This window comes from Pleuronectes platessa, chromosome 13, assembly GCF_947347685.1.
Source record: "Pleuronectes platessa chromosome 13, fPlePla1.1, whole genome shotgun sequence".
Taxonomy (NCBI): domain Eukaryota; kingdom Metazoa; phylum Chordata; class Actinopteri; order Pleuronectiformes; family Pleuronectidae; genus Pleuronectes; species Pleuronectes platessa.
This window is the reverse complement of record NC_070638.1, coordinates 11087711-11099734: the sequence shown is the minus strand read 5'-3', so window position 1 is coordinate 11099734 and position 12024 is coordinate 11087711. Positions and strand designations below refer to the sequence as shown.

Sequence of the window (12024 nt, the reverse complement as noted above, 5' to 3'; positions counted from 1 at the left end):
GCTGCCGCGGGATACAGGCCGACTTCGCCTGCCAAGTCGCGGAGGAGAATGGGTGTTTTAAAAAAAACTATGACAACAGTTTGTTAAGGGCATTTTAAGAAATATGTTTTTGATAAAGATGGAGGAATTGACTGCTCCCCAGAAGTGAAGCCAGAGTGTATCAATCGCCATCTGGTGGTTAACTGCAGTATAGGTCATGAATCCTGCCTCCTCCATGTTAATGGACAGGACGTGGACCAAAGGAAGAGTCGAATGAATATCTGTTGTTATCACAAGTAGCAATTATTCCATGGAACAAAAGACACAATGTTAAATAAAGTGCCAAAATGGAATGGCTTCTTCCTTGGCCCTTGACGCATCATTCTTCCAAGTTTTCTGAAAACCCCTTCATTAGTTTTGGAGTAAACCTTCTGACTAACAAACAGGGATGAAAACATGACCTCTGTTGTGGAGATAATAAAGCAAGCGAGTACTTCAAGTGTTGGAGGTTTTAATTGTCAAATCAAAGCAAAGTAAATACTTAACCTAGCTCCTACCGGCAGGGAACAATCTCACTGCTTATTTAACTCGCATGGGAAAGCTTCCCTGCCGCTGCCGTATTTGAGATTTCACCCACACGTTGCATGTGGAGAGATGACTGGTGACCCATGTGACACCAGAACATTCATTCTCATTGTTCCACTGCGTTGCTCAGTCTCTTTGTCAATGCTGCGCGAGTGCGACATATGCGACTGCATGTGCGAGTTCATGTGTGTGAGTGTGTGTGAGTGAAACCTATCCTGAAACAGATGCCACATAACCAAGCTCCCTCGCCTTCACATCCAGCGGCATGTCCTGAAATAGTCCATAAACACCTTTGGGCGTGAGTCAAACAGGAGGCAATGAAAGCATTCAGGAATGCAGCACATGTTGGCCACGGTGGATGCGGCAGCACAGAGAATTTTTTTCGGAAAGGCATTAGCGTTTAATCTCAGAGAAACCCGTCTTTGTCACATATAGGGTTACGTGTCCCCATGAGAATGTGATCTATGTCAAGCATGCTCTTCACGGCCAGAGGAGAACAAGAGAGGAGGCCATCCGAGAAAGTTGAACCCGAAAGAATGCGGCTCTGGTATTCATTAATGAAGAGCACTCTGCTCCGTGGTGCAAGCGAGGGGACAGGGACGAGGAGATCAAGTGACAACGTGAGACAAATGTGGTTCAGGACATTTACCAGAAGAATGTTCCTGCTGTTGTTTTTGAAAAACCCTTCCTACCGAGAGGAAACTCACAGAGCCAGTTAGTGTACATTAGAATATTTTATTGCTTTATGAAATGTTGCATGAATTCAACTGTAAAAACCTTCATACTGTTTGAAGTTCACAGAAATGCCTGTTTGAAGTCAACACTTGGTTGGTTGTGTACAGCTTAACATGACTATGATTGTCGGCACATAACTTACAACAGACGTACAAACATAAAACTCTTTGGCGTCTTTCTCAAAGCACTATTTTATCTCAAATAACAATACAAACATCTGTATAAAATATATAATAACAGTAATAATTATAATAATATTAATAATAATTAACCTGTTTGTTAGTCCGGAACTAACAGTAAACACAAAACCAACACGGGGTCGTTTTTCGACTTTTAGCCCGAGGTGGCGACCGAACCAGCAGAATCGCCACGTCAGGAAACACACTCACATCCTGAAACCACACATGCAAACATACACCGAGAAGGAAAAAGATAATAATAATAATAAAAAAAAAAAAAAAAAAAGATGAAATCAACACCCTCCCGAAATTACAAACAACACCCGTTCTGTCAGTTTGGCAACAACATACCAAATAGTATTTTTCTTATATATATTATGCATCTCACTGTTCACACACACACTAACACACGCACACAAATCGAAACCTTGGTAGAACCAGCCACTCGGGCTCGATTGACATGGACAGCGAGCATTTTAAATCAGCAGTGTTTATCAGTTTAAGTTATCGAGCGAGGGGGAAGTCTGCCAGATAACATCCATGTGAGGGGAATGAGGTTTTACAGATTAACATTTTTCTGAAAAGGAGGGGAATGCGGGTCACACAGATAACCTTCTACTGAATATTTATCATGAGACCATGAGGCTTAATATCTGTGGAAACCAGATAAGATAAATATATAGCTTCTTATTTCACCGGATTGGGAAAAGAGATAATAGGGGGAATAAACGGGGGAGCAGCAATTATATATATATATATATATTTATATAAATATTTTGGCATACACTCTGTGAGAACATTTTGCCCTATTACAATCCACAATACTGTCCAAGTACCTCAGAAGATAAATCTCTTCTCACACAGCCAGGACCGACCGCCTGCAGCTGTCCAGCTTAGTGAGAGTAAGTGAGTTGGAGCACAGCTCTGCCTCTAAAACCTGAAAACAGTCTTTTTTCGCGCTTTGGCCTCTTTCCACAACATTCTCACATCCGAATATTATTTTATCTCTTCACAGATTCTCAGAGTTGCTATTTTTCCCTCCTTTCTTCCTCATTTAAAATCCACTTCTCAGTTCTTTAAATGAAGATTTCCACCGCCTCAGACTCCAACTCCTCCAGGCCTCTGAAAGGGTTAAACAGCAGCTTCTTAGGAGCTTCCTTATCTGGAAAAAACAAAAAACAAAGAGAGAATAAATAGGCGGATAATGCTTTAAGGCTAAAACAGTGGAAAAAAATGTCCTAGATACAGCTTGGCTATCAGTGAGTAAAGGTTAACAGAGATTTTCCACAGTCAAACAGGGCGCTCTGGTGAATGTGCTCAGTCAACAGATCCACATTATTTCCTAACCATGCACATTCCTCAAGGCCCACATTATGAACCATGACCCGCACAGACGCTATCTGATTGGCTGGCTGAGCAGCGGCATGGTTAATCAATGTGGACGTCCATGAAGTTGAGGTCCAAAGCTCCCCCTCATGTAGACACAGAAGTCTGCTTACATGCAGTGTGTGTGCGCCCGTGTGTGTTTGTGTGTGTGCGCAGGCTTTTGTCATGCTGCGCTCCGCATGCGTGCAAATCATTTATCATTCCAACTTTTATAGTGAGAGCACTGCTGGATTATGGGCCCTTGTAAATAAACACGCTCGTGCATATTTGATAGATCACTCACCACTGTGGAGCTTAGTGGTGCTGGCAGCCTCACTGGTTCCCCCCGTGTGCCGCTCTAGCGTTCCAGGTTCGGACTGAGCAGAGAACTGGTGGTTTGGCAAAGTCTGATCGTCAGAAAGACTCTTACCTAAATGAAAACATGAGTATCTGTCAACACCGGTCTCATACAGGAGGTTACGTTTTCACCCCAGCACTACACAAAAACAATAAAACTGATTTCCACGAAACTTGGTGAAAGGAAACAGTTACAGTCAGAGAAGAACCCATTATACTTTGGGTGCAGATCCAGAATTATTTTCCCCGCCACTTTCTTAAACATGGAGCTTTTCAACATTTTCACTATTTTCTCGTAATGAATGGATCTTTATGATAGTTTAATCTAAATACTTTGCATTGCTTTTGTACCGCCCCACCCACATTGAGGTCATTCTTCTCACCTCTACTCATCGTGTTGCTCTTTATGGTGCTGATGGAGGGGGTGGACGAGGCGGGTCGGAGGGGGGCCCCCGCTGCGCTCAGGTACTTTTCTCTGGGACACTGCTCATCCTTACGCCCCTGGTCCTGGTGCAGCCGCTGGTTGAGGATCTTGATGACGGCGTCCTTTTCCAAGATCTGAGCGTAAAGAGCACGGATCCTGATTCAAAACAAAAACATGGAAAAATACAAATCAGAAAGCAGGAAACACAACGGTGACAACAACTCAGTGCTGCTATGATTTGGAAAAGTAATAAGGAGTTTGAACATTAGTAGTCACCTGTTCTCCATCTCTTGATTCCTGTAGTCAACTGGCAGGTCTTCGTTGAAGCTGTTGTTAGAGGAGTGGCAGGGCGAGTGGTTAATGATGGTGGTGTCCCTGTGAAGGTCGAGATTTGATATTAGATTCCAACGAGCTGGAAAATGTATGTTTGCATGTACACTCCAGCAATTATCCGGTCCCATCTTTACCTCTGGGCAGCGGCAGTGGCAGCCACCTCCATGGCGAACTGCCTCATGGTGCTCTCCTCCAGGTACTTCTGCTCCCAGCGCACCATGTCGGTCTCAAGCGCCAGAATCTGCTCCTCCCGCTCGCGCAGACGCTCTTGCACGGAGCCCACTGTCACTCCTGGTGGCTGGGATTGCCGCTGAGGTGGAAATGGAAACAGACACAAGTTAGGCAAAAAGTAGAAAGAAGAGAAACTGAAGCTCTTGTGTTACAGATGGAATCATACAGCAATTTGCTAAATGTACCTGCTGTGCCCTCAGACTCCTCAGCTCCTGCTCGAGCCGTGTCCTCAGCTTCATCTCCAGGCTCTCCCTCTTCTCGCAGGTGGACTGCAGCTGAGCCAGCGCACTCTGAAGCCTCTCCACCTTATCCACATAAGCCCTCTTCCTCCTCAGCGCCTCCTCGAGCTGGCGGCCCCGTCCTCGGGCGGCCTCCAGGGCCTCCTCGAGCCCCTTCGTCCTGACGCTCTGCTCCTCCGCCGTGGTTCGCAACCGCTGCACTTCTCGCTCAACGCGCTCACGCTCAAAGTTCTGTTCCTCATCTGAAACAAAAAAATATTTATATCTATAAAGGATGCATGTTTGATTCATGTGGATAGGATTTTAATAGTGGTGCTTTACAAAATGTTATAAAACGGATGAAAATCCCTCCACAATTCTCTTGAGTCTAACCCCAGTAATAAGTACCAGGGTTGCTACATGGTGGCCAGTGTTCTTCATTTAGCGAAGCACTCCTGGAATGCTGAGAGGAAGGAGGAAGGGGGGAGAAAGGCGCCCTATCCCTTTGACCCACATAGCACAGAGCATTCCTCATCAAGGCCATACAAACACCATCCCTCTGTCCGAGTCCAGTTCCTCAAACAGACAAACATAAATCAAACTAACAACAGGTGGGGGGGGGGGGGGGGGGGGGGGGGGGGCGCTCATTTCTACCACTTCCACGAGGCTCTGTGATTTAGAGCCAGTTCCCTTCGCAAAGAGGTGCGTGGATCAAACTGCCCATTAATAAAGCCTCCCTACCAAACAGACTGAGGTTATGCAAGTGAAATTCCAGCAGGAAGTGCTATAAGCTACAAGGAAAAAAAGGCCCCCATGCTGCGTTAGAACCCAGTCCGGTCAAGCATGTGGATTACAAAGGAGGATGGGACTGAGCGGTGGGGGGTGGGGGGGAACTACCCAAACAAAGTGACATACTCACTTTGCTCGAGGAGTTTGGCCACGATGTGCTGGTTGTGGTCGGCTGCTTGTACTTCTTTTGCAACATGCGTTCTGGCATTGTCCAGGTTATCTGCAAAGCAACACAGTTTTGAGATGAAAATTGAAAACCATTCGCACGTTGGAGCTGGTTTTTGCGGCAGGCTATGTTGGTGGATTTTATTTTGTGGATGTACCTCTGAGGTCTCTGTTGAAATCCTGCAGCCTCCTGATCTCAGCCACCAGCCTCCTCCTCAGAGTCTGCTCCAGGTTCTCTCTCTTGGTGCTGCCCTGCATCAGCGTCTCGTAAGCCTCAGAAATGCGCTGGATCTCCTGCTCCAACTGAAAGGAGGGAGAAAAGAGACAGAGGCGGAGGGGAAGGATGAAGGAGGATTATGGGAGAGGGAAGAAAGGAGTGTGGAAACAGGGAAGGTAGAGAGGAGAATTTTTGGGGTTAACCTACTTCACATGTCAGGGAGTAGCTGGAATGTTGATTCATGTTGTTGAGCACATAAATATACTGTACGTACGGCTGCAGTTGTGACTGTGTGTACACTGTACACTCAGTGTGTGTTTGTGTGTGTATGTTTGTGTGTGTGTGTGTGGGGTATAATTCTCAGAAGGAATTCAAGCCCGCACCACTCCCTGTGAGACTGATTTATATCTACATTCCTGAGGGCTGATAGCTCTAGTTCCAGGTGTGTGAGCGCACAAGAGCGCGCACATACACAACACACCTCAAGGTTAAAACGCACACAGACTCACACACTCACACCCGCACAGAGGTCTGGGAAGGATGCCAGCGGAGGGAAGGTGTGCATGCCTGTGCCTGGGTTGTGGAAACGGCAAAGAGACACCCACCATTACAGCAGTCACACAGGCATGTTTACTCAGGGCTGCGGCCTGACGGAGAAAACTTTCCAACCCTGGCAATTATCATTCTTTAAGGCTGAGACAAGGCAACGGCCATGTGACATAACTCCAGCAGAGACCGGGCTGGATTTTAAAAAAAATTTGTGAAGGTGTCCGGTGTCTCTGAAGCAGTTTCCACCGCGATAAACAAGAAAATGTCTTTATCTCTGGCGCGTCAGGTCGGAGCATCAGACGGTAAAGGCAAATAAAGAGAGCATGAAAAGAATAAAAGTGAAAAGGGGGAAACGAAAAAACAAAAGGGACCTTTCACTTTTTACACAGCAGCCCACCACCTGCCACGGATCCCCCCACCCCACCCCACCATCAGCTGTGCATGGCTCACAACCGCATCGACTGCTGTCGCACAAGCCCTAGAAAATCTATGGCCCGCCTGGAACTAAAGCGCACACACTCTCTGTGGCCTCCACTGGGTCAGCTCACACAATGAGAGGAGTGTGTAAACACAGTAGCAAGGCTGCGACCTCTTGTTTGTGCCTCTATGGTGTGGAGGCAGCAGCTGCTGGTCTCATCTGTCCCCTCCAGATGAGGGAGTGTGCCTGGAGTTGGATGTCAGGGAGACAACTGTCCACTGGGGTTGGGTTTCCCAGACAGGTGGCTGTGATGGAGGATTTCATCTGGCCATTAAGCAAATAAATAACTTTGGCATCCTTTCATCTGAATTCAGCTCTTGCTGTCTTTTTAACTTTTATTCCTATATGTGAAGGCCGTTCTTTGTTATTTGAAAGGAACCTGAGTATTTAGCATGTAGCGGGTCAGTTGTGTTACAATAAGATCATCTGTCAGGGTCTTACCTTCTGAATACGGCTGGTCTTCTCCCTGTGCGCCTCAAGCTCTTGCCTCAGCCTCTCATTCTCCATCAGCAGCAGCTCCACCTGGCTGGGCTCCTCCAGGCCAGCAGGTGGCAGGCTGCTGAAAGTGTTGTAGCAGGGGACTTCGGCTGGCTGACCAGACTGGACATACCTTTAATGAGAGAAACATTATTAAGTTAAAACAAGCTTGTAGATCAGTAATGAATCTGAACTTGTAGCCACTCTAGATGAGGGAAAGAATAGTTGGCGCAATGAGCTTGGGGTTGATATAAAAAAAGGGCTATCAGGATTTTTTGGGAGTAATGCTTCTGAAATATAACTCTATTCCTGTCTTATCACCAAGCAGCCGGGCTGACTCCGGTGGCTGTGAAGAATGCAAAAGTCTATAAGAGGAACATACTTGTATAAAAGAATCCAAGGCGATGCAAGCATGGGAAACGATCCTGTGACAGTATGCCAAGCATTGCAAACACCTACAGGGCTGGACTTGTTCTCCTCGAAGTATTTCAAGAAGGAAATGTGAATTGGTACGCAGGCTCCTGGGTGATTCACACCGATAAGTATGTGTTTACGCATGTGAAACACAATGACTGATTCCTGGGAGGGGACTACGCAGCAGTCTCGTACGAAAACACTACAGCACAGAATATGATGTCATGTAACAGTCATTTTAAAAACATGCGATCACACATCAGGCCATGTCCACTGACACTCCTCTATGTACCTGTGCTGCTGAACCTGCACGGGCTCCTGGACCTGGTGAAGGATAAATCCTTGGCTCTGGATGGGGGCTGAGTACTCTGGAGGAGGGCAGTGTTTGCCCAGGCTCAGCCCGGGGCTTTGCAGGGCTTGTGGGGTGTAGTAAGGCAGCTCTGGGAAGCTGTGAGAGGTGCTCTTGATGGCCTCTGCCTTAGAAGCAAAATCACTCCTCTCCAGAGATATCTGCATGTGATGCTCACTGAGTGACCGCACATGGCTGCGCTTCAGCTCCACCAGATCGGCCTCTTCGTGGAAGGCCCCGTCATGCAGGAGCTTCTCTTCATGGAGCTGCCTGATCGGGCCCGTGGGGTCCCAGTGCGAGGCCAGATACTGCGAGTGCACCTTGGCCTGCTCGTAAGTTGGCAGCTCCTCGCCGTGCAGCTGGATGAGCTGATAACCACTTTCTGAGTGGTGTTCTCCCTGGTGCTCCTGACCCTGAGGCTCCTGCCTCGCAGAGAGCTGAGGGAACGTAGGGTCCTCCTGGGTGAGACTCTCCAGGGAGGATCGTGGGCTCCTGCCCATATCACCTCCGCTGCTGGGACCACTGTTGCTCCCGCTGCCTCCACGCAGGGCCTGCTGCTGGATGGCTAACAAGGTGCGGGTGTCTGTGGGGTTTCCATATCGAAGCTGCTCCTGGATGAGTCGGTGCAGGACCGTGCCAGATGGCTCCTCGGTGGACGACATGCTGCTGTGTGTGGGTTATTATTCTCTGGAACGACCGGTTGGGCTCTTCCCCAGTATGAAAGTATAGAAATAAACCAGCTGTGAACCTGGAACACAACAGGAGGAGAGAAAAGGGTAGAATCAGTCTGATGACGAACAGATAAAGAGATATTTAAACACATACTCGATTCAAAATAAACATGGACTTTAAACACAAACACGTTTTCTTTCAGGTAAACTTCTTTTAGTACATATTTGATAATGTGTTTAGTAGTAAAAGTATCATATGAAAGTAGTGGAGCTTCGCCAAACAGCGACAGCTCATCGATGTGGAGAGGTTTTTCCACAGCAGGGCAGAAAGTGCATGCGCCAGAAATTCCGATCTCACGGGGGAGCAAAACCACGGTTTTAAATAACTTCCTCTCCGGTGAATAACTTTTTTAATTCCGACATTACACCACGATGTTAACACACAACACGTGAAAGTTGACCTGCAGCTTGGATCGGGGGGTTTTCGCTCGGTTTTCTTGCGCTAAAAAGCAGAAAAGTCGCTCCTCTTACCAGCTCACGCGCTCATCATAACAAATCCCTCTCCGCAGCGTCGAAGTAGAAAAGTCGCAGTAATCCCACTTCTTCTTCTTCTTCTTCTTCCTCTTCCTCTTGTTTTTAACATGAGTTTGTTGGAGTCAGGCGAGTTTCATCCTCCTCCCCCCGCGTCTCTCTCTCTCTCTCTCTGTGTCTCGCTGTGAAATGATTGTGGAGAGAGCAGGCGGCGATAATAAGTAACCGAGGAGGGACTGAGGTCGGAATGTGAGGAATGTAAAACGCGAGGTCCCTCAGGGATCAGAGGAGTAAAACCACACGAGAGGAGGAGGAGGAGGCTGCAGTGTGTCCGATCACTAACAATGAGGAGGTTCAATAGAAGACAGAATGATGAAGGGCATTTGTTTGGGGATGCAGTGGGTTCATTATAATGTGTTTGGGAATAAAAGCAGAGGAAATGCGAAAAACGTGGGGTTTTGTACGGTGGCCCTGAAGCGCAAAAACGCAACAGGCAAATTGACAAAACAACGGTAAAATAAGAAATCACAATGATGGAATAAACAGAAAATGGGAAATGGAACGAGGAATAAAGGGAACACAAGGGTAAATAGAAAAAAACGTTGTAGAATTTTAGTTAGTTAAAAACCAGTAATATGCTAAATGGAGACATTTAGTTAAATGTTAAATTATCGATTACTGGATGAATATTCTTGGTGTATCTGTATTTTACAATGCATCATTTATTATAAAATAATCATATGTTTTCCATCTAAAAGTAAGGCCCCCTTTAAAATGTGGCATAAAACATAAATACTCTCTTAAAGGCCAAGTTGTGTCGTGTTTTTTTAATAAATACTGTGTATTTCAGTGGCATAGGGAAAATGACAGAAAGCTCCTTAATGTAATATCTAGTCTTATTTGGTGTTTTACATTAATTATTCTTTTAAAGTAAATGTTGACTTGCATGCTTGCCTCTAGACAAATTTCTCATTTTGTGGCACGTTCAGCTGACCTGCTGTGTGCTCACTGAGATTCTCGTGATTGCACCATGTGAATAAGTGGACTGGGTGTTTGTGCTGAACAAATATCTCAAGCATTTTACCCGCAACTAAAAGCAGGTTTCATCATTCTATCCAAGAAATATCCGAGGAATGTATTCCAGAAGTTACAGCCTCCTTATCTATAATGTTAAAATGGGGCTTAATTTAATTTCCTTATATTGCTGGGCACCAACTGATCATAGTTTAAACTAAATGGAGAAGCAGCATGAAAGCAGTTAAACATTTTATAACTCAAGGATCCTAAAACATGTTACCACTCGATTCATTCCATACCTTTCTAATTCCACATGGTATGTTCTATGTGCGACCTTGCGAGTTGCAGAAACAGGAAGTACAGTTATCTCTGCTCTCCGAAACTGTACTTACATGTAATGTTACTGGCAAATGCAACCCCCTGGCCTCCACTGTAGGTTGGCATGGGTGAGTAAAAACTATCTGCGCAAGTGTGTTAAGGCACTGAACGCCTTTTTGTGTGCGTGTGTGTCCCTGTGGTGTGTGTGTGGCAGCTGTCTCCTGGAATCTGAGGTCGGTGCTTGCCCCATTACTACAAACACAGCGGCTCTTTGTGCACATCATCGCACTACATGGTTCAGAACAGGGCCTGGAGAATGCCACACATGGGCACTCCCTCCCACTGAGTTGCTGGTTCAGACCTCAAACATGCAGTATGTGCACAGCTCGTCCTCACACAATCCCAGCATGTGATAGAGAGCCAGCCAGAAAGATAATTAACCTTCCTTCCAATCATGAACTACATCATTTCATTAGTTCCTCAATTCGTTTTGGTTTATGCACCTACTCCACATAATAGACCAGACCACAACACAGACATCCAATCCAGAATTTCCCACCTCGAGGTAGTACGCAAATCTTTATGACACGCTGTATTTCTGTCTTAGCAAAAAGACAAGACAAAGGTATTTATTACCTGCTCCGACATAACTGCTGACATATTGAAGACTTTAGACGGCGACAATGAATTTTACTGTGGGCCCTTTAATAGCCGAGATTTTAGTAAATTGCTTATCATATCTCTTGGCACCGGATGGAGAGAAAGAAAGAGGGAAAGAAAGAAGAAGGAGATAGACAAATTGTTTCCTGCTTTTGCATCGTCCGAATTTTAAGTCCAAAACCAAAGAGTAGGTCAAACTTGATCAGAGTGGAGAAATAGATGGGATCACAGCACGACAGGCCACCATCATTGATTGTTATACAGTATGTGGCTGATGGCCTCAAGCTGATGGGCTCATTACACTCAAAAATCTATAGGCCCCATGTGATGGTATTGATGGTATGTGTCCACAATCATCTCACCGGCTCTTTTAGCCTCCTTAATTAAGCACACACACACACACACACAGACACGCATTCCCGTCATGTTTAGGATGCTGCGTATTCCTGAACTGGCTTTTTTTCAAACGCATGAAGACACTGCGTCTCCGTGGGCGGCACTCACACCGAGGCGACTGGTCAGCAGAGAGGAACATGTTTGCGTTTCTCCTTCACATTCACACTGTGGAGCAGCTCAGTCTCCACCTTTTTAAAAGTCTGCTCATGTCATTTAACACCACCTCACGACTTCCTCTACTCCCTCTGTGTGTGTGTGTGTGTGTGTGTGTGTGTGTGTGTGTGTGTGTGTGTCTCTCGGTGGACAACGCCTCTGGCCATTTTGTCCTCCATTGTATCTCACTTCCTGTGAACTTCCAGAGGAATGCAGGGCCGACCCTTTGAAAATTATGGATGCTTTCAAAGAGTCATTACAGGAGATGAACATCTAAAATGGCGTGCCACAAAAATTCCTCAGTCTGTCTGAAGGTGCTGAAGGTTTCGGGAACTGCTCCTTGTTTGTGAGAACCGGCAGCAGTGAGGAATATTTAAGGACACCCCGCAAAACAAAACACAATTGTGTTGTTGCTTTATACACATATATAGTAA

The 12024-nt window shown here is 46.1% G+C and overlaps 1 protein-coding gene across 1 annotated transcript; it reads right to left on the bottom strand.

The window, feature by feature from the left end:
- Positions 1-1283: 1283 nt before the first annotated feature.
- LOC128454873 (angiomotin-like 2a) lies at positions 1284-9430 on the bottom strand. Its single transcript, XM_053438440.1, has 11 exons — positions 9047-9430; positions 7788-8592; positions 7046-7214; positions 5519-5663; positions 5326-5415; positions 4374-4669; positions 4092-4267; positions 3901-3999; positions 3584-3780; positions 3148-3273; positions 1284-2640 (listed from the first exon to the last, which is right to left on the bottom strand). Exons 2-11 carry the CDS (start codon positions 8504-8506, stop codon positions 2555-2557), a joined length of 2103 nt encoding a protein of 700 aa, XP_053294415.1. The 5' UTR covers positions 8507-8592; positions 9047-9430; the 3' UTR covers positions 1284-2554.
- Positions 9431-12024: the final 2594 nt, after the last annotated feature.